General features: G+C 48.0%; 1 protein-coding gene across 3 annotated transcripts in view; it reads left to right on the top strand.

Moving 5' to 3' along the window:
* Positions 1–16,079, top strand: part of LOC144159526 (venom factor-like) — a 92,400-nt gene extending 76,321 nt beyond the window's left edge. For all 3 annotated transcript variants that reach the window (XM_077691083.1, XM_077691084.1, XM_077691085.1), the window contains 10 exons: positions 2,393–2,440; positions 2,856–2,913; positions 4,251–4,338; positions 6,724–6,795; positions 7,780–7,885; positions 8,015–8,104; positions 8,550–8,651; positions 12,875–12,958; positions 13,596–13,740; positions 15,695–16,079. In XM_077691083.1, the coding sequence (XP_077547209.1) occupies positions 2,393–2,440; positions 2,856–2,913; positions 4,251–4,338; positions 6,724–6,795; positions 7,780–7,885; positions 8,015–8,104; positions 8,550–8,651; positions 12,875–12,958; positions 13,596–13,740; positions 15,695–15,821 (920 nt within the window). In that variant the 3' untranslated portion in view covers positions 15,822–16,079. The remainder of the gene's footprint in view (positions 1–2,392; positions 2,441–2,855; positions 2,914–4,250; positions 4,339–6,723; positions 6,796–7,779; positions 7,886–8,014; positions 8,105–8,549; positions 8,652–12,874; positions 12,959–13,595; positions 13,741–15,694) is intronic.
* The last annotated feature ends 5,827 nt before the right edge of the window (positions 16,080–21,906 follow it).

The following is a 21,906-nucleotide window of genomic DNA, read 5'->3' as shown; positions in this document are numbered from 1 at the left end:
CGGAGCTGTTTAAGTTTGAGCTGGGTCCGGATGCGTTAGCAAAAAAAAAATAAAAAAAAAACTGCGCCACCTGTAAAGGGTGAACCACCGCAGATAGGGTATTCTAACAGTGAAGCCGGTTTTCGAGCCTGTTCGAGTGTAAGCACAAGGGGTGCATTCGTGTGCGCCCCTTTTACTATGCCATTTCAACGGTGATAGTCTTTTTTGGGTACTAAAACACAAAAAATTAGCAGTAGCTTATCTCGGCTATGCCAGGATACACGTAGCGTGAGCTAAGGCTCAGCTGGTTATTCTTAGGTTTCTTGGTTGCCTAGGATGAGCTAATTATCATGTTTACTACTGCTAAAACGATTTCCAATCCAATCCAATCCCGTCCAGTCCGATCCAGTCCAGTCACTACTCCTCGCGCATGCGCAGCACGGCTCTCCAGGAGCCACGCGAAATGGCTATCAAGCGGCTCCGGCGCATCGTTAGACTTGGCTACTGCGCAACGGAGGCGCACAGCTGGGCACGCGCCGGCGCCAGGGCATATGCCGCGGCTATGACGTTACTCCTCTGGAATGTGCGCACCTGTGAATGTGCAGACCCAATTCTCTACACACCCGTACTCCAATTGGATTGGATTTCCAATCGAATTTAATCTAACTCAATCTAATCCAATCCAATCCAAATCCAATCTAATCTAGTCTAATCTAATCTAATCTAATCCAATCCAATCCAATCCAATCCTCCTCGCACTTGCGCAGCACAGCCCTTCGAGGTCAACGCGATACTGCTCAACCTCAGCCAGTGTAGCTTACGCTACAAAGTTGGCGCAGCTTGCATATGTGCCGCAAGGCTGGAGAAACAGCGGAGCTGGGGGTCGACCTAGCTTGTTTCCCCCTTGGAGCCGCTGCCAGTGGGGGACACACGTAACAGCCTTGTAAATTTCGGCTCGGCCTCACCCCTAAGCCTTAGCCTAGCAATAGCAACATCACAAAACCAAACAAAACTTAGCAGCAAGGCCTAGCAAAAATTAGCAACACCGTAAGAAGCTAGGTCGATCCCAAGCTCCGCTGTTTTCTTATTTTTTGCAACTGAACACCTATTGCACACCCTTTCAACACCGTATACAAAAAATAAGGGTGTTGCAATCGGTCAACACCCCTTTCAAAAAGGGTGTAACCTTAAGAAAAAGGGTATTACCGTATAAACCGGAATATAGGTCGAGTTTTTTTCCAAAAAAATTCGCACAAAAGTCACCCCTCGTCTTATATAGCGGTCATTGGCAGAATGTAAATCGTTGTCTGGCAACAATGTGCAAGTGGTAGTCCGTCGCCATCGCCATGTGTGTCAGACTGCTCTCTCGCACTATCAGGCCTTTATTTGATTTCGCTTTTCTATAGTTTTTCGTCTTTTACTCGTCTATTATGGGTGCGTGCGTACATTTCTGTACGTCTCTATTCCGAGATGAGTGGCGGCAATCGACGCCACTTCGCCGCGGCGTTTAAGCTGACGGCGATTGAGTCACCGAGCAGAATGGGAATATGGCGGCGCAACGCCAGTTAGGCTTTTCGGAGAAAAGTGTGCGGTACTGGCGGTGTGCGCGTGCAACCCCCGAAACCGATCGTTCCGTGGACGTCAAGCGGTGCACCCCGAGTTGGAGAACAAAGTGGCGGACTTCGTCCGGGAACTTCGCTCACGATCGCTCCGGAGGCCATGCGCGGACCGGCTCCGCGAACTGTACAATGAGTGGATAGCCGGCGACAACAAAAAGACCTATACGGGTCTTTCGCTGTCGCTGCCCGACGACATGGTTACACGAGCGTTCAAGAAGTGCTCCATCAGCAACGCGCCGGATGGCATGGAAGATGACAGTGCGAAGCAGTCATCCTCGGACGACTCTGAGAGCTCGGGCGAGGGACTTCGGCAGGCATAGTGAGTGGCCGTGACGGGCGGGCGTCAAAAATAAATATAGACATTGTGAGTGCGCTTCTGTGTCGAATTAATTTTTTTGTCAACTTTTCCGACCTCAAGGTAGGGGGTCGACCTATATAGCGGGTCGACCTATAATCCGGTTTATACGGTATACTACACCTTTTTTAGGCGGTAAGGGTGTCAAGAAGTTTTGTGTGTATACTTTTCTACCGCAGTACCGGGAGAAATAAAGTGATACCCCGTAATCAAATTTCCTTTCAAGCCTTGTTGCCCGCAATCTGTTCGTTCATACTTGTCGAAAGTAAATCTTTCTTCCTCCGTTATATTGTTAAGGGAACGCTTAATCTATCCACATTTTCCTCCCCACCGGGAACCTGGTGAGCAACGATATATCGCGGAGCGAATAATGTGTTGCATGCTTCTTTACATCGTTTCTTTCGCCGCAGTTTTCTTAAAACTATTTTTTTTCGTTCAGACCCCTTTGCACAGCTCATAACGAGGCGACGTGTAGGAAGGTCGAAAGGTAAGCACAATCTTTATAGGCAATATTTAACTTGCGCTAACTTATGTTTGAGGTATCGCAAATATTAGTGCGAAAATATGGAAACACTTGCAATCAGGAATGCTTCGTCAATTTTAGCGTAATTTGAGAGTAAACGAAATGAAATAGTGACACTCAGTTTAACTCTCAAGATTTCTTGCCAATTTTATGACTTTGGAATTAGGGGCTTTATGGAAATCCCGGTGTTCCGGTTATTTTTATTACTCTTTTGGCAATATTCGGAACTCCTTGTTTTCGCCAGATCGCTTAGACCGCAATCAGTGTGCAGGCTACGCAATGCAACTCGCTGTCGTTTTACAAGCACTTGAAGTATAAATTTCGTGCTTTCTTGATGAGTGAAGGATGGCAGATTTAAATGAGTTCATTTCCTTTCCAGCAAAGAAAATCCTTGGTGGGAAGAACACACAAGCTTTCAAGGTACAAGTTTGCACCAGGTAATTTAAGGAGTTGAAATTGTTCCAAGTCTCACAGGTCAAGAACTTGGTTCTGTCTGAGTACATAATTCTATAAAAGGCGGACAACATGTTTAAAAAAATGGCCGCCATCGGGCCCTGTGAAAGTGGATGTCCAGTGAAGCTTTTGTAAACAACTCCACATGCTAATGGGGGAGGGTATCAAATGTTCCTCATCGTCTCGGCGGGTTGGCCGCATGCCCTCGGCTTCTCTGGCGGGAAAGCCTGACGCATGCTCTCACCCTCGAATGACGTAAATCCCACTTTTGAGAGCATCTGCAAATCTAATATTTACCAGCAAAACATGGGGGAGGTGTGTTCGCATTTTCACAGCGCCTTATCATCCATTATGAGGTTACGATGTTTGTTTTCTGTTTTTTTTAAGGAATACTGAGCTCGATGCTGTATGCCCGATAACAAAGAAACATTGCGCTGGGCTTCTCTGGCGGCGAATTCTGGGTCGTGCCTAGGCTGACGCATGCACTGGGCGTCTAGGGCGAGAACTGCTGGGTCCCATCTGGGTTTTCTGCTTACATCGACACGAATTTTTCCGATCAACGAGAGGCTAACAGCTTCGTTGTAACAGTCAACGGTAAATTAGATCAGTCCCCGAAGATGCATCAGGCGAAGAGAGATGTCGATTGATCTCTTGCAAAAAAATGTCCTCTGAACCAGCGCTGACTTATAACGTGCAACTTGTGCCATTCACCACCTCTCCTGTTCATGCCCCCGTGAGGGGGATTTCTTTCGCCGACACGCCTTGTCCTTGCTCTTGTTAGCCCCTTGTCTGTCGACAGCGGTGTTTGTGTGGCACACGAATACCCACTATGCGAAGTACCTACAGACAAGTTCGTACTCAGTCACTGCATGCAGTATTTTCGTAAATTGTAGACTTCAGGGAGTGAACACAAAAGTCGTATTGAAATTAAAAATCACGCGTATTTTATGCGGGGTTTGCTAATTAAAAATCGGAAGTATAAGCCCAGAATGTACGTCCATATATGTCCAGTTTATTGCGTTCAAAAAGTTCCGTGTGCAAGAAGGTTAATATGATGTATTTCCCAAAAACTGGTGTAAGTTGTAACAGCGCTGCTTTCACAAGCCTGGTACATCATTGCTCATTGCCTACAAGGACAATTTAACTGACGCCCCCTAAAATTTGAAGTCGCCCTTCGGCGGAGTCAAGCACTTATTCCACTATTGATTCCACTTCGTGCGTGTGTGCGTATGAGAGAGCGAGAGAAAGCAAGAGAGAGATAGTTCCTGTAGCTTTAAAACCGAAAGTTTGTGTGCCTAACAGACTGACATTCCCCAAACAGCTACTTAGGATCTGAAGCCTCCAACATGGTTATCATGGACATAGGGATGTTTACCGGCTTCAGCCCAATAGAGGACGATTTGAAAAAGGTAAGTTGGACACGCGCGCGCAAAGGTTGTCTGCTCTCTTGAGCGAAGTTTTCTCTTTATTTGTTTCCATTTACTGCCATTCTTTTAAGAGCCTAAACACTTCCCCTATGCCCCCATTTGCGTTCTCCATGGTTGGCTTTCTTTACAACTTTAATTAAACTATCTCATAATCCGCAATTATTCTGAGCTACATGCATATAGCGAGGATGCACGCATATATTGTTGTGAAATAAGTGAGTATCCTTCTCTCTCGCCCCACTATCATCATCGTCAACTGTGTTCGATTAAAGGCATCATCGGGAGGGGCTCCGCGGCTCGTCCCTTTCTCCACATATTTTGGTGCCGAAACCCGGGAGAAGGGACCTCCAGAGGTGAGCTACAGCGAGCGTATTCCGCTTCTGTTCGACCGCATCCTCACCTCTGGAGATCGGAAATGAAGCCGCACAGGAAGACGCCGACTCGGAGAACAGGGGGGCAGCCTTAGAAGAAGAAGACAGAACAAACCCAGCCATAACAGATATCTGCCCGAAACAGCACGAGATGTCCGTGAGCAGTGACACGACCGATGCGGAGACGACGCCGTCTTCTGCCTTCTGAGCCCAGTCACCAGCTATTACAAGTGACTTGACGCTGGACCGGACCATGGAGGCCCTCCTCGAAAGGCGGCGCATCGTCCGACTAGAAATCACGAACATCATCGGCCAATTTGATGACCACCTCCCAATGGCACGACCCTCAATAAGTGAGTTGAAAGAGCTTCTTCGTAATTTGAACGAGAATCATGACGCACTAATATTAATTAACCGGGAAGTTCAAGACACCGTGGACATTTATGAATTAGAAGCCGAAGTTGAAGACGCATTCGAGTTCGACGCTTTAGTTTGTATGGCAAAGGCCAAGGCTGAGTTTGAAATGGTCCAAGTGCAGAGAGCCCGACAGAACCTTATTGCTTCTTATAAAGGTCGAATTGACCAAGAACTGCACGAGCACCGACAAGACATGGAAAAGGACAGGAAGAATACCCATACTTCGGACACGGATCAGAATGCTTCAGCAGTGAATGATAAGGGGCAAGTTACGACGAAAACGAACGTACATTTTGAAGGGGTAACGCTATTGGACACCGGCCATCTCGTGTCCGATCCCGAAGAGACCAAATACGACGAGGTTATCACCCACAAGAAAGTATCAGATCGAAGGGCACTGATGCCTACCACGTTTAGACCAGCGCACGCAAACGAGACAATTAACGACTCGACCACAGACAAACTAACATCACCTGTAATACCCAAGAGCACCCCAAGTCTTGGAGAACTGAATGACGGAGAAAACTGCGAGAGGAGAGAGCGAAAGGTGCGTTCGAGGGATTCGCTGGCCGAAGACGGGAAGAGATCTTTGTTACGACGTCACCCACTTTGTCCTCCAGTGTTAACATGTATGTTCCAGAGGAAGAATCAGTGCAAGCGAAGCAAAGAAAAAACTGCCAGGAGAAAACGTCCGAAGACCAAGGACCTGGAAGCTGGGTTAAATCGCAATTCCCCTCCACTCCGAGAGAATCGGCGCCCCAACCGAAAGGTTGCGGAAGGGAAGCATATTCGTGGGCGCCGACCGTTTTCAGCGAAATGGCGTACAGGACGCCGCGAGCCAAGGCACAGAGCTGAATTAGCCTACAGAATTACAGCACACAACATCTCCTAGAAAGAAAAGTTTAATTTCAATATGTCCCTCGTGCATCCGGCTGCCATCAATAAAAACGGCGTGAATCGCGAACACCAAGTAATACCTGCAACCACGACAGGGAAAAGAGGCTCAACTGGTCTCCTCACAAGACTGCATCAAGTGGCCGCAGTAGCTTGGTTCATGGCTCCTCCAACGCCAAGGCATCGGTACCATCGGTGGAAGTGGAAGGCGCAAGGTTTCGAACTCTTTTGGCCCACTCGGACATGAAATTAGCGCTCCATTGACTGAACAATTTCTTGGCCACGAACCATACTCATTCATTGTCGCGCGGGGGAGGATGTTGTGAAATAAGTGAGTATCCTTCTCTCGCGCCCCACTATCATCATCGTCAACTGTGTTCGATTAAAGGCATCATCGGGAGGGGCTCCGCGGCTCGTCCCTTTCTCCACATATATCACGGATGCACGTGCTCAAACACTACTCATTAGCTATTCTCTTTGGCTATTCTACCAGCTATTATGATGCGAATTCAAGTGATTCTTCTAATTCCCCGCACTCCTGCGAAAGTTGTTTTGCCATGTCAAACAGTGCAGTGCATTGAAACGCAAGCGACCAAGATTACTCCTGGCTGTCATTGTTTGCTGCACTCAGTGTGGTGGTCAATACTTGAAATGCTCCCGAAACTTTTTTGCGTCTTCCTACCAGGTAGTGGCAGAGAACCCAGCTGTCGGAAGGTTCGAAACGAAGGACAAGAGCGTCATCTTTTATCTCGACTCGGTGCGTACGTGTTTTATACCTGTGCTACACGGCAGATTCAAAGGCCTTCCGAAGGCCTTCAAGCCAATTGCCTATCGAGTGCCGTATTATAAATGCATAGGGCGAACTTGTGGGCGAACGTTCAATTGTCAATTGAAAGTCGCCGTGTAGCACAGGCATTGATTCTGCTGCCGTAGTAACCGGGTGGCTGACGCTTCCGTAGTCAGTTTTGTTTGCCGCTGACTTTGTTTCTGCGTGTGACTGAAATTGTGACAAACTATTTGAGGGGTTAGTATTGTTCAATATTAGCGTTACCTAGCTGTCATTTCTTCTAAAATTTTTAATGTTTTCGTATGTTTTATTATTTACCATTGTTCTTCAGTAAGTCATTTTCTTTGTAAGTGTCTTGTTTAATTACCTTTTTACGTTTTTTTATTTTAAATCCATACATCCATTTTCAATTTTTTAAATTTACCCGTTATACCTCGGTGGAACGGGAAGGGTTTCAGTTCTTGAGCCCGTTTTAATAAAGTTTGTTTTGTTTTAATTTAGGTTTACACACTAAAGATACACCTTGGCTATGAAGCCCGCAGTAGTGGAGGGCTACGAGTTTATTTAGACCAACGGGGGCTCGTTAAGGTGCGTCAAGGTCTCGACGCACGAGCGTTGCAGTTGCTTGTCTCCACGAGAAAAACGGCCGTCATAATCAGGGCCTTCCCGTGACCCGCAGAAAAAAATATTGCAGCATTGGTGCCGTGGAACAGGTATTTTTACAAAAGCCACTTCAATCAGGTTGAATAATTCAACTTGGATACGATTAGAAGATGTCCTTTAGCCCTTGTTTTTTATCCGGTTGCGGCTGAATCACATCGGATTTAGGCACATGCATCTGTGTGAAGCTTGCTGATAAACTAAACAGAAAAATGTCAACGTATTTATTCGTTTATTCGTAAGTAAACACTAAACATATGAAAAACAATTAAAGGAAAAACCAACCTTTTCCAGGTAACAGCCGCAGCGGAAACTTGCGTAGCCTTTCGAATTCAACAGGACTTCAAAATAACCAACGCCCAGACAGCATCGGTCAGGGTGTACGACTATTACAAGCCAGGTAAAAAGTTGACCACTAACTTCTAATATACCACTCTACACTTATGATCTTACCTGCTGGCTAAAGTCCTAATCTTTTATTTTAATTCTTCTTTTTTGTGTTGTCTTGTTTTCCTCCAAACACACTTAGACGAGTCTTGCAGCAAGTTTTACGGACTGAATTCATCCACCTCGTCAGTTCAGCTTTTCTGCGAAGGAAATCAATGTAAATGTGCCGCCGGTGAGTAAATTATTTGGCTCGTTATTATTAATTATAACTAATAACAAATACCGTAAAATCTGTACGTACGCATATCACTTTCATAGTTCTTGCGGTATGGCGAACCTTGATGGGACGTTTGAAGCACGTAAAACAGATCAGTACCTATTAAGGCCCGAAATATAGACTACTAACTTTCGGCACTTGCTTCCTTAATACATGCTTGAAAAATGGTTAGATCATGACCTATTAAGGCCCGAATTATAGACTACTAACTTTCGGCACTTGCTTCCGTAATACATGCTTTAAAAATGGTTAGTTAAATACCTAACAGCGTCCGTGCCACCGCTACTAGGTTCGATTAAAGGTGCCTTCATGTTCGGTGACCACTTAGGATGGGCCACTCATAGGAGCTTTAAACTTGTCCACGGCGGTCAGTGAAGAAGCTGCACCCTCTTTTTGGCAGCCGAGTGCCCTGTGAATGCAACGTTCTTGAGCGAGCTGAATGGGACAAAGAATCAAAACAAGTACCGGATACAAGATATTGCCTGTGAAGACCATGACTTTGGTAAGTTTGGATTCGTCTTCGTAATCGCCATAACATTCGTCGTCGTCGTCGTCGTCATCGTCAGCATTCTCTTAGTGCACATTCTTCCAGTCGTTCCTTGTGACCAGGTGAACGGAAACTTCGGAATAAAGAAGACGTGGCAGCTACTTACACACCTCCTCGATCCCTATCAGAACGAGACAGAACAGAAACACCGCATATCCAAAGTCCTCCGCACACACTCAGGCTCCGACGACGAACTCACGGCGCACCCGCCGCGGTGGCTCAGTGGCTAAGGCGTTGCGCTGCTGAGCACGAGGTCACGGGTTCGATTCCCGGCCGCGGCAGTCGCTTTTCTGATGGAGGCGAAAAGCAAAAACGCCCGTGTGTACGAGATTTCGGCGCACGTTAAAGATCCCCAGGTGGTCAAAATTAATCCGGAGCCCTCCACTACGGCGCGCCTCATCGCCTGCGTTGCGTCGGCGCGTTAAACCCTGCAATCAATCAATCAATCAATCACGGCGCAAACGCGAGGCATGTACCTCCCAATAGGACCAAAGATCGCACTACACCCGTGCAGTGGGCCTTCTAATCCAGAACTGGTTGGAGACACAATCGACGCAGAGGTCCAACTGGTGATCCGCAAACTTACCCTGGTATTCTGAGTCTTTCCTCCACTCGAGCCTCCACTGGAGGAGATCCTTGAAATCGATTTCCCCATGTATAAGGATTGCGAAATTCTCGCCTCAGTCGAGTGGAGGGAGGAAATGGAGTAGAGGAGGGACTCAGAATACGGCCCTTAGTCTTGATCAGATCTCGAACCGGGCACTACGAAACCTCGACGACTCATCAATCCCTGCAGTAACAGTTTTTCTCAACACATGCCGGAGAACAGGGCAAATACCGAATTCATGGAAACATTAGGGTTATTCTCATCCCCAAGCCAAACAAACCACTCACGACCATTCACCTTCGCCCAATTTCCCTCACATCATGCTTAGGAAAACTCATGGAACATGTCATCCTAACCCGACTCACAGCATACATGAACAACACGGAACAATTTCCATGCACTGTGACTGGATTCAGAACTGAGCTCTCAACTCATACAACTATCAGAACAAATCATAAAACCCTCCTGTGGCCTAGACACGTCGATGATACTGGCTCTGGACCTGACAAAAGCCTTTGACAACGTCGCGCACGAGGCCATAATGTCGGGTCTAGGATCAACCAATCCGGGCGAAAGAACATACATTTACGCTAAGGACTTCTTGTCACACAGGACAGCCGCCATGCATAGCCTCGTCTCAGGCACCATATCCCGCTAGGCAGTCGATGCACTTCACAAGAAGCCGTCCTATCTCTATTACTTTTCGATCTAGCAAAAATAGACGTCCCCCAAAATCAGCACGGATCCCCCACCTCGAACACAGCATCTACGCAGATGACGTCACCCTCTGGAGTAACCGAGGGAGTGATGGCCACCGAAAAGGAGCGCTGCAAAAAGGCGTAGAAGTGGGGGGGGAGAGGTGAGGAGAGCGGTCTTGGCCTGCCCCCCGGCCAAGTCTGAGCTACTGGTCATGCCCCCGAACCAAAAAAAAAAAAAAAACAACTCTGATGCAACATCAAACTCCACATCGAAGGGAGAGAGATCCCAGAGGTCACGGTCCTCAAAGTCTCTGGGCTGCAGATGCAGTCCACCAGACTCAATCACAACTTTCTCAAGACGATATAACGGCATGTAGACCTAACGATTTGTCTGCTCGAGAGCGTCACCAGTAAGCACTCAGGCCTGACCACGGGCCTGACCGAACAGGACAGGGTCCGCCTGCTCCAAGACTTCGCCGTGAGTAGGATAGTTTATTCCATCCCCTGCCTTAAACTGACAGCGGCAGAAACCGACAAACTAGATTCCCTCAGACGCGCCTACAAGGCGGCGCTATGTCTTACCCCCGGCACGTCTATATTGCCAGACAGAAGGGTTAGCCCATCACAGCAAGGCCAGCGAACTTGTCGAAGATCCACTAATGGGAAAATGCGAATGCCTGTCTCACACCCCCAGAGCAACTATCGATACCAAACTCTATATCAGGACGCGACAACTATTCCTCATAATATCTACGCTCACATCATGGCCAAACCACTCCCCCCGCAACATGAATACCACGTACCATATTAATAGGAGGGAACAACGAGCCCACGCCCTACGCAAGAAGTTCAAAGATGACCCACTAGTCGTGTACGTCGATGCATGTGAGTACAGACCCCACGGGGTCTTCACCGCAATCGCCGTTTCCAAATACCCCAACACCAACACCCTTGATTCCACACAGTCCGGACGCTCATACCAGAAGCGGCGGAAAAGGCGGCGCTAGCACTTGCCATTTCACTCATCATCACGCAGCAATCATTATAAATTCTAAAACCCGCTGTCCAAAATTTTGCCGCTGGACGCAGCCATTTTTTTCTCGACTTTAATACCTGTAACCTGTTATCCCGCGTTAACAATTCTTGCCTTTCCTTGGCCGCATAAAAAACTTTCCAGCATCTAAATTACGATGACGTATACATATATAGGTGCCTATAATTTAAATGCGTGTGCGTGTGCGACAAATACACCCATAACAAGTTTTATTTATTATATTTTATTTAATACATACTGCGGACCATACTTCGGTCCAAGCAGGAGGGCATGGTACAATGCAAAGAGCAATACAACAAAACATACACAAAAAACAATGCACAGTTACCCAGTATCGCAAGTACTTCATTCGGTTATCTGGTTCCAGTCTGAAATGGTGCGGGGAAAAAACGAAAATTCGAACGTCTCCGTTCTCGCGAAGTACGGAGTTAGTGCATTTGGTTGGTGATGCTTTGTCGGTCTTGTGTTTAATGGAGAAAGAAAAGGGGTTGGATCAAGGGCCAGTTTGCGATTATATAAAAGAGACAGAAAATCAAGGCGGGACTTCTTTCTACGATCCTGAAGGGAAGGAATATTATTAGCTTGAATTAGGTCTGTGGGGGAGTCCGTTCGCAAAAACCTAGAATAAACAAACCGAATGGCCTTCCGCTGAATCCTTTCAAGTTTCTTAATGTTTTGTTTATAGTATGGGGGTCCCACACGATACTCGCATACTCCAGCTTCGGCCTAACGAAAGAAAAATAACTAAGAAGCTTAATGTTTGGAGGGGAATTTCTGAGCTTATATCTTAGGAAGCATAATTTCCGGAAGGCAGACGAGCAAATATTATCTATGTGCAAGTTCCATGATAAGTTGCTTGTTAATGTAACGCCGAGGTACTTATAGCTGTCAAACTGTGTGAGTGAAGACGATCCTAATTTATACACGTGTTCACTTGGGTTTTTCTTTCTTGTTACACAAAGATACACACTTTTTTTCAAAATTTAATTCCATTCCCCATTGTATACACACCACTTACGCACATTTTCAATGTTTTTCTCGAGTTCGTTCTGATCATTAGTACTTGTGACTTCCCGAAGTTAGTATATACATATACTCTATGTACTTCTCCTATTCCGTTGGAATGGTTAACAGCTCTGAATTTGTAATGTTGGATTCGTTCGTAGGCTTATCAGGACTAACTTTGCGTTTGACGTGCGTTTTCATCCGTCATCAGCGACAGCGACATCATGAGCTTGCTATCGACGTCAGGAAGATACGGTTTGCGAAAAATCCCGGGCCATCTCCTCTAAAGTGAAATCTGGGGAGGGGTGAAGCATGCAGTCTATATGTGTATTCTTGGCGCCTTGGCGTTTTTGGCAACAGAGATGAAACCGTTGGGGGCAGAGGTCACGTCGAGGTCAGAGCTTTGCTGCAAAACTCTCTTGTGTTCGAAGCACGAGGCTCTCTGGCACGAGGCGTAAACGAGTGTCCCGGTGTTTTGGTACCGTGACTACATGAGACGACGATTACGGCGACGACGACGACAGGAGACGCCGACAGCCTCAGCCCCTAGTGGGCCTCTCCCTAATAAATCTCTGCTGCTTCTTCCCATGAGCCGAATCGTAGTCTACCCCGCAATGTCAATTTTTACGTTCAAGGAGGACTTCTAAAGAAATTTCTAAATTTTGCTAGCAAAATGTTACTTTACGACGTGGCAAAACAGTGACCTGATTTGTTTTACACCTCTGGCACGCGTTATTATTTTAAAAAACGTGTAACCGCAGTTCTCTTTGGTTTATGCACAATCACTCACATTTTGCCGTCTCTTCGTCCCTAGTTTGGAAAGGAACGGTGATTGCAAACCACGTCCTGGCAGGATACAGGCAGATATACTTCAACATCAACAACGTGATAAAACAAGGTAAGTTGCGCAAGGACAGAACCAAGGGCCATGGCATGGACCAATCGTGAGATGGCAGACAAGAACGCCTGGGCGCAAAACCCGATTTGCCAAGAAAGTGCTTCTGGGATCAGACTTTATCCTTTATGAATCTTCTTGGCACTACCTCAAAATATTGGTTAAAAATAAATTATCTCGCGTCGAGTTAGTGTGATGTTCTGAGAAATTCAGAGCGCTACTGCAAAGACGGCTATACGTAGTGCGATTGCGTGCCTTACTGCGGTCGGGGACAACGGCATCAAATCCGTTTTACACAAAATGGTATTAATCAGGGCATACTAATCTTCAGTTGAAATGAATCTTTTTTATCCTTGGAGAAAAAATTATAATTAAAGGGTTGATGTAAATTGCTCTGCTTTTTTTTTATTTCGTCCCCTCCGTCTGCCCTGCTTGTGTCTTACCCTTTATCCTCTTCCACTGGTGGACCACATTTTGTCTACCGCCCCGCGGACTCGCACGCCTGAGTCACCTGGCTTGAAAAAACAAATCAGAAATAGATAAGTAAGTAAATAAAAATAAAATAAAGAAGAAAGAGTGTGTTTGTCGATAAGTGGGTTAATCAAAACGCGGAACGTCCTTTTCCAAACCTCACTTTCAGGGGAAGAAAACGCGACGACCCTGCTCGGAAACGTGAGGCGGTTTCAGAGCAGGGCACTTTGCGATGCGTCGGACTTGGCAGTCGGGCAGGAGTACTTCATATTCGGTCAGGACAGTGAAGAGTACAGCGCTGGAGGCGATACCACGTGAGTGGTCTCTGTTTCACTACTCTCCGGAATCTACGTAAAGGCGCGTCAATTGAGAGTTTGAGCACTCCGTATGCTCCGTCTTTTCTGCGCGTACCGTGTTGACCGGGACACGTCTGGGCCCTTCCGCATTCGTTCCCGTAGGGTGGCGGAGTGCTAAAACTCTCTAATAGAGAGTTTTAGCATTACGTCTGTTCCATCTTTTCCGTGTGTACCATCCTTACCGGTACCCGACTACATCTGAGCGCGCGGGCACGGAGAGGACGCCGGCACCCCACCGAAACGAATGCGCGAGTGCCCAGTCGGGTCCCGGGGCATACTGAACGTACGGAGCGTATGGAGCAGACTAGCGTCACTAAATAAGCTACGCTGAGGAGTACCGCCACTTCGTGCACACGGAAGCGTCTGGGGGACATCTTGTTTCTGGCTTCCAGTGTTGCCATGTCTCCCAACGAAACCGCCGCCGGTTGTGACGGGCACAGTGTGGCCGGCCGCTCTAGCGTCCACGCAGCAGAGAGAGAGGGAGAGGAGAAGTGCCAGAAACAAAATAGGAGTACCCATATGTAAACAAATATCACGTGGTGCCGACCGACCAATGAAAATGCTGGCGGCACATAACAATAAGAGAAAAGAGTGCCCATACTCTAAAAACCTTATTTTAGTGACGCTAGAGCAGACGGAATGCTAAAACTCTCCATCAGAGAGCCTCAGCATAGCGGACAGCGTGCGTTACGCTAGCGGCGGTGGGTACAGGGACCCGATCGCGCATGTGAGCGCGGGCACAGCACGAGGGTCCGCCCGTCCCCGGAACGAATGCGCGCATGCGCAGTCGCGTCGTGGTACCCGCTGCCGCTAGCGTAGTGCACGCTACCCGCTGTGCTGAGGCTCTCTGATCTGTGTATGGCTTCAAAACGCTCCCCGTGTTAGAAACAGTGGATAAACTGCGAGTCCGTAAGCTATCGCGCGCCCTATTAGAAATGCAAGGACCGTTTTCAGACGGAGCACATCGCGCGCTGCTGAGAAATGGCGAAAGAAGCGGTTTTCGATGCTGCGGACTTTCCACGTTAGAAGTTCTTCGCAGCTTTATTGTTTCGCCCTGCATAAGCACGTGCTATTTTCTACAAATTAACAACTTAATTTTAAGCGAAGATTACCCTGTCGGAGGTGATTCCCGCGCTACTGCGCCCGTTCTCGCGCCTAAAGGCTGCGTCTGGTACGGCGTTAAAAACAGTATTGTTTTGCCTCAAATGTACACCCGCCCAATTTTTTTGTCAATATCACGGGAGTGTCGACCGTTCGGTTGATCAGCGCCTTACGGTGGAGTGGCACGGCAAACACGACGAGAGTTGCCGCATGCACTGGCTGCAGCGGCCGTCGTCTGCTAGGCTCTTCCTGGAGCTAACCGCAGCCCCGAATCGTTTCCTTCGCTTATCACACTGCTTTGCATACAAGGCCCGCTGCGCCAATACTGCGTAGCTAAAAAACACCCACATTTTGACAGTTGCTCGTAGAATGCTCAACCTGCTGGCATTAGTCCCTTTCACTTGCTCTCTTTGCAAAGTTCAGGGCTTTCTGGCGGACAGTGCGATAACCGAAGGAAAAAAGCCGCGGCAGCAGCATTCTGCTGTTGGAATAGCCTAGCAGACGACGGCCGTCGCAGGCAGTACTTAGAGTGCATGCGGCAACTCTATATACCCGAGTTTTCTGTGTCGCTTCGTCATACGGCGAGGATCAACATGACAGTCGACGCTCCCGTGATATTGATAAAAAATTGGGCGGGTGTACATGTATGTCGCCGTGAGTGCGTAACCGTTTTACGAAAGAAAAAAAGCGTGCCTTAAAAAAAAAAAAGAAACTTGCCCCTCTGTTTTAGTGGGAGAATATATACGCTCTTTTTCCGGCAATATTATTATGGAGCGCTGCTTGATTTTCTTTTGCTCATATTCTGTTTCAGGGTTAGATACCCGCTCAACCACAAGGTCCGAATACACCAGCCGATGCGCGGAAAGCAATGGAAGAAGGTCAGCGCTGCCACGACTTGGCTTTCGGAGAAGTTCAAAAAAGAAGGCAGTTGTGGATAATAAACGCTCCTATTAAGCGCACCAGGCACCCACTGTACGTGACAGTGTGTGTATTGTTTCAGTAAGAAGAACGCGGATTGCTTACCGGCCGCGGTGGCTGCTTTTTATGTGGAGGCGAAAAGCAAGAACCCTCGTGTGACGAGATTTCGGGCCCCATGTGGTCGAAATTAATCCAGAGCCGCGCCCCTCTCCGGCGCGTTAACGCGCAAAATCTGAATCTGAATCTGTTCCTGTGAGGAACAAGCTAATGAATGCTAACTGGATGTTTCCTCAGTGTTGTTCCGTGCGGTGAATTTTCCCTTTTTCGGGGAATTTTCGGCTGTCATTTTGGCCAAAAGAGAAAAAGGGAATCTTTCTGAGGTAAAGGAAATTTTAGGAGCCGTGGAATAAAAAGGAAAAATAATGTAAGCACACCGGACCTCGCATCATTCATTACTTTGTTTTCTTTTTGAAAGTTATTCTAAAAGTTCGCCGGATTTGTGTTCAAATATCCGAAGTCGTGTTCCAGCAAGCCAAAAGCATCCAAGAGAGCTTCCAATCCGGTTCATGAAGCAAGAGGGAGAATAAAGAAAAGAGTATTCAATGAGAAAGAGCTTGTAAAGCGTGAAGCGGCGGAGGCTGAAGGGCTGAAGCCTGTTGGCTTGTATTCCTGTGCAATGTACAAAAAAGTATTTCGGTTGCGCCTTAGTCCGCGTGCTGTCAGCAAGAGATGGCGCTAGCAGTCCCAGACTAAGCTAAAATGACCTCAATTACCCAACGATTCTCGTTGTTCGTTAGGGAAATTTTAACTTAGTGCTTTAAAATGTGAAATAAGCATGCTGTGGGTTCAAAACAAGAAATGTATAGGCAAATGCTGTCGAGCGGTAGATGTAGTAAAATTTATTGCCCGATGAAACTCTTATTATCGAACGGTGTCTGCTCCCGGAAGCTACGTAAAGATGGCATAAGTGGCACTGGCTAACGCCCAAAACCGAACAGGAATCCACGTAGAGGTCTATTAGCTGCAAAAAGAGAATGCAGGGAAGTTTCTAGGGAATTCTTAAAAAAAACCTGCTGGGAAAAATTGCTAAAAATAGGGAATTTCTGAACTTAGAAATGGGAATTTTTCTACCGAGTACGGAACATCACTGTGTTTCCCGGATGTTCCCCAGCTGCCGGGCTCTGCCCCACACGCCCAATTCATGGCTGAGGCAGGCCCGTATTCTGCACTGAGTGTGAACAGTAAGATTATTATTAACAATGACGGGAAATATGAGCATGTGCACCATGTTTAATGCCGAAATACACGGAGCGAACTTTCGAGACCAAGTTCGCGCGGCGGAAAATGTGCCGTAACTTCACTCCGGACGTTCGCAGGGCAGTGCCCTTTATGATACGAAGATACGGCGGCCGCCGCCTCGCCGCTGGGTTGATGTCAGTGTGGCTAGCCGCGTTAAATTTGCTGAAGTGAAGTAACAAAAGAAACATCTGGCTAAGTTACTATACATTTATTCGACGTAATGAGAGCGCCGGTCGCCAGAAGTGTTGTAAGCTGGGCTAGCTGATGCTGTTTCAGGATGAATAACACCGCAGAAACTGGTGGAAGAACAGGCAAGGGGAAGACACAAACAAGCGCTGCTTGTGTCCTGGATTTTTTGTGTCCTCTCCTTACGTGTTCTTCCTCTAGTTCTTGCGCTGTTATTCATCATTGAGTCGTCCGAAAACTGGTTTGTTTACGCGAACGTAAAAGCATCATCTTACCTTAAACCCCTCAAATAGGAGAAAAAAGATAGCTGCAGCTAGCTCAGCTAACCCTGGGTTTGCAAAGGAAAAGCTTGGCTTAGCCGGGTTATGTCATGGTTTCTCTTGGTTAACCTTTGATTTAACTGTAATTGTTACACATTCGTCCAAAGGCGTGCCTTTCTCTACGGCTGTGGTCCTGCTTCCGATGTTTTCCGAGCCGAATTGTTCGCCGGGAGATATCGGCGGTGTGGTCAGACACCGCTTGCCGACGATGGCTCAGAGCCTCCAGCTCCCGCTCTACACTCAGAGAAGATGGCCCGGCCTCGCTCTCATTCATGGCCAAGCTCGCATGCACATGACGAGTCACGTGGTAAGGGGCGACCCAGCTGCGGAAAGCGCATGCGCCAAGCCGGCAGCGGATAGCGAACGCGGTTGCAGGAGGAGCTCGGCCCGGCGAGTCACACGGCGCAGCCGCGGTCAAATGAAGGTCAAATTTGCCGCAACGACGAAACCGCTTCACGAAAAAGCTTTGCTTTAAAAAAATAAAAGGAACCATTGTCAAGGTGACAAAATGTAGACAGCTGTTGCAGGGTGATAAAGCAAAGCTTACATCTCGTTTATGCGGGACTGCCGCCACATATCATATCACGCTTATGCCGAGCCCGATGCCTCCGATCTGACAGTGTTCCAATCTATAGATAAAGGTGCGCTTTTGATAACGATATCGAGTACCGTCGAAATGACAGAGAAGTGGAGATAAAGCGTCTGGTTTTGCCAATTCATTACCTTGAAAGAGCAGTACACTCTAAATTTTTTTCACGCCTAGCTAGCGTGATCAGTGTCGACGATTTTTCCCATCCGACCGTGTTCCAATATATAGATAAAGATGCGATTTTGATAAAGATATCCAGTTCCGTCAAAAGGACAGAGAAGAGGAGATAAACCACCTGATTTAGCCAATTTATTAACCAGGAAAGAGCAGCGCACTCAAAATTTTACACGCTTAGCAAGCGTGAGTGTCGACGATTACGCTTGTTCCAAGCGTGATTCGCTTTCACACTGAAAAATCACGCTTCCTAAGCATGCCTCGCGGGATGCGTAACGCTTGCAAAGCGTAAGTAAAGATATTTTATTTGCACGCTTGTATTAGGCGTGGTGAACTATCACGCTAAGCACCCACGTTTGTCGATTCGTGACTGGCGACCTTTTTATTGGTTTGATTGATTGTAGGGTTTAACGCACCGATGCAACGCAGGCGATGAGGCGCGCCGTAGTGGAGGGCTCCGGATTAATTTTGACCACCTGGAGATGTTTAACGTGCGCCGAAATCTCGTACACACGGGCGTTTTCGCTTTTACCCTCCATCAAAAAAGCGGCCGCCGTGGCCGGGAATCGAACCCGCGACCTCATGCTCAGCAGCACAACGCCTTAGCCATTGAGCCACCGCGGCGGGTATGGCGACCTTTTTAACGCTAGCTCAGTGCAGGTGAAAAAGAGGATTTGTACTTACCTGGTTCGCCGTTCTCCAGCTCGGTACAAGACGCCTCTGTGACTGTCAGAAATCCTATGAAGAGAAAGCTGAAAGAACACAATAGTGGCTGTGCCGTATTTATGGTTTCGGAGCTTGAAGCGCCCACCAAGCGTATAAATATGGCAGCGCTAACATTATCTTCTTTCAGCTTTCTTTTTAAATGATTTCTGACAGTCAGAGATGCGTATAATACGCAGCTGGAGAACGGCCAACCAGGCAAGTACAAATCCTCTTTTTCTCCTGCACTGAGCGTTGAAAAGGTCGCCAGTCACGAATCGACAATGCTCACGTAGCGATTGCCGCGTTAATTCTTCGCTATGCACGGTTCCAAACTTAGCAGTGTTATATCAATAAGGGGTTTGAGAATTGCCTCTGAATTGCGGCTGTGATAAACCCAAGCGCCGTTGAAGGCAGTGAAAGAGAAACGTGCATGAAGCACCTTGAACAAGCGCACCTAACGAAAGTTTGTGATTTCGGCGCCATTCCCCGTATGTTTGTGAAGAAAATTACCGGAGGAAATCAGTAAGTATTGCTGCTGATACGTCATCATCATCATCACCAACAATTAAAGAATCATCATCTCGGGATTTTGCTGAGTGCAATCAAACCGGCTTGCATCTTGCCATGTCGTTCGTGCCTGGTGCTCTCAATATTCGCTCGGGAGCGGCATAGCAGTGGCGACGAAGATCGAGCTTGCGCTAGGCGAGTAGTCCTTCTTGGATAAAACCAGCGCGAACTCAGACGAAGACGAAGGAAGTGTACCACAAGGACAGCCTTTGTCTTCGTCTGAGTTTGCGCTGGTTTTATCCAAGAATGTCTTTCCAAGTAGCCCAGCTTGCAACCCTCCTGGAGTACTCCTTCGCAAGAATGAGTGCCGGGCGGCCACCGGAATTTACCGACGAAGAAGGTACGTGGCGTACGTACCGGGTTCGCCTGGAAGCTCCGAAGCTCATAGCATCGAGGAGCTGACGAAGAAGCGAGGACTGCTCATAGCTTCGCTGACGAACAGTGCGGTTCGAATGGTGTAAGCACGGTGTCACACGAAAAAGGCCAATGAGCTCAGCTAGGAGGAAGTGATCGGGCACTACACTAGATCAATACACTCCGGAAGTCAACGAGATTGCTTCCGGTTAAGCTTTCTTCAGGCGCTGGCAGCAACACGGTGAAAGGGCTCAGGATTTCATTGCGGAAATTCGGCGGCTAGCAGAGAAGTGTAACTTCGGAACTTCACTGGAGCGCGTGTTAAGAGACCGAATTGTTTGCGGTCTGCGGGATGAAGACGTGGGGAGAAATTTACTGGCGCAATGAAAGCTATCACTGGAGCAGGTTGTAGACTGTTGTATCAGCACAGGAAGCGGCTGAGAACGCTAAAAGCATGCAATGTGCAGAGCCAGATGCGGTAAACCTTGCCCGACAAACGGCCCGTCCATGGAGGTCACGCCGTAAATAGGAAAAGCCCCACAGTTGTGGAAGATGTGGTGGCGAATCGCATTCAGAGGACAAATGCAAACACCGTCGCGCGGAGTGCCACCGGTGCGGGAAACGAGGGCATCTACGCCGGATGTGCGAGCAGTGGCGCCGGGGCTCGTATGCAATGACAGCGGAAGCGTACGCAGACTCGGACGAGAATGAAGCCCTGCACACGATAGCAGCGGTTCTTCACCAAGAAGCCAGCTGATCCGCAAGGTTAAGCCAATTTACAACGAGATTACCTGAAATAATGTGCCTCTTAGAGTACCGGTAGACACGGGATCACCCGCAAGTGTCATCACCGAAACGGTCTTCCGGAAGTACAAGGCGATGTGGCCACCGTTGCGGAACTCGCAGCTACGGCTCTCTCTTCTCTTGGGGGAACTTCCAGTCGTCGGACGTATGCTGCGTGTGATGGGAAAGACGTGGCAGGCACAGTCATAGTATCGGCCGCTCCGGACCATCCTTGTGCGGCAAAGATACAATCAAGGAGTTCAACGAAGTTGGCGTGGCAATGTTGTCTATAATATGGTCGCGAGTGTGCCGAGCGGCAGGAACGAAACAACTACAGGAGCTGCTCCCGTCCGCTCCGAAGCTAGGCCTCTGCAAGAAACCACCGGTGACGTTTCAGCTGAAAGAAAACGCGTGTCCACGGTTTTGCAAAACCCGCATGTTACCCTGCACCTTGAGGGGGAAGATGTCGGATGCGCAAGACCAGCTGGTTGCCCAAGATGTCCTGACACCTGTGAAAACCGCTGGATTGGAGGCACCAGTGGTGTGCGGAGACTTTCGCATGACAGTAAACGCAGCAACGCTGATGGAACACTACCCGTAGCCTCAAGTGGACGACGTCTTTGCCAAGCTAAATGGAGAAGTATTAACGACCATCGACTTACGTCAAGCTTACAACCAGTAACCGTTGGATGAAGAAGCCAAGATGACAGTTCACAACACGCACAAAGGCTTGTTTTGTTTTAACCGGCTGCATTTTGGCGTAAGCTCTGCTCCTGCCATATTCCAAAGGTGGATGGATGGGCTTCTGGGCGATATTCATGGCGTGCGAGTATACCTGGATGACATTATCATCGCGGAGAAAAGGAATGACTTGTACGGGGTAAAGCAGGTCCTCCAGCGACTGCGGGAGTACGGTCTCCGACTTCACAAAGGGAAGTGCAAGTTCCTGCAAGAAGAAGTCACTTTCCTAGGTCATCGTATCGATGCTAAAGGCCTGCGACCAAAGGATGGCAACATGAAAGCTGTCGTCGAAGCCCCAGCACCGACTTCGGTGAGCGAGTTGGAAGTTGAAATTATTACGGCAAATTTCTACCAAATCGATCCACCGTGTTGGTTCCGTTATGCGCC

This window comes from Haemaphysalis longicornis, unplaced genomic scaffold (genome assembly GCF_048455015.1).
Source record: "Haemaphysalis longicornis isolate Haplotype H1 unplaced genomic scaffold, Haemaphysalis longicornis Haplotype H1 scaffold_10, whole genome shotgun sequence".
NCBI classification, from domain to species: domain Eukaryota; kingdom Metazoa; phylum Arthropoda; class Arachnida; order Ixodida; family Ixodidae; genus Haemaphysalis; species Haemaphysalis longicornis.
This window is presented reverse-complemented; position numbering and strand designations above follow the sequence as displayed.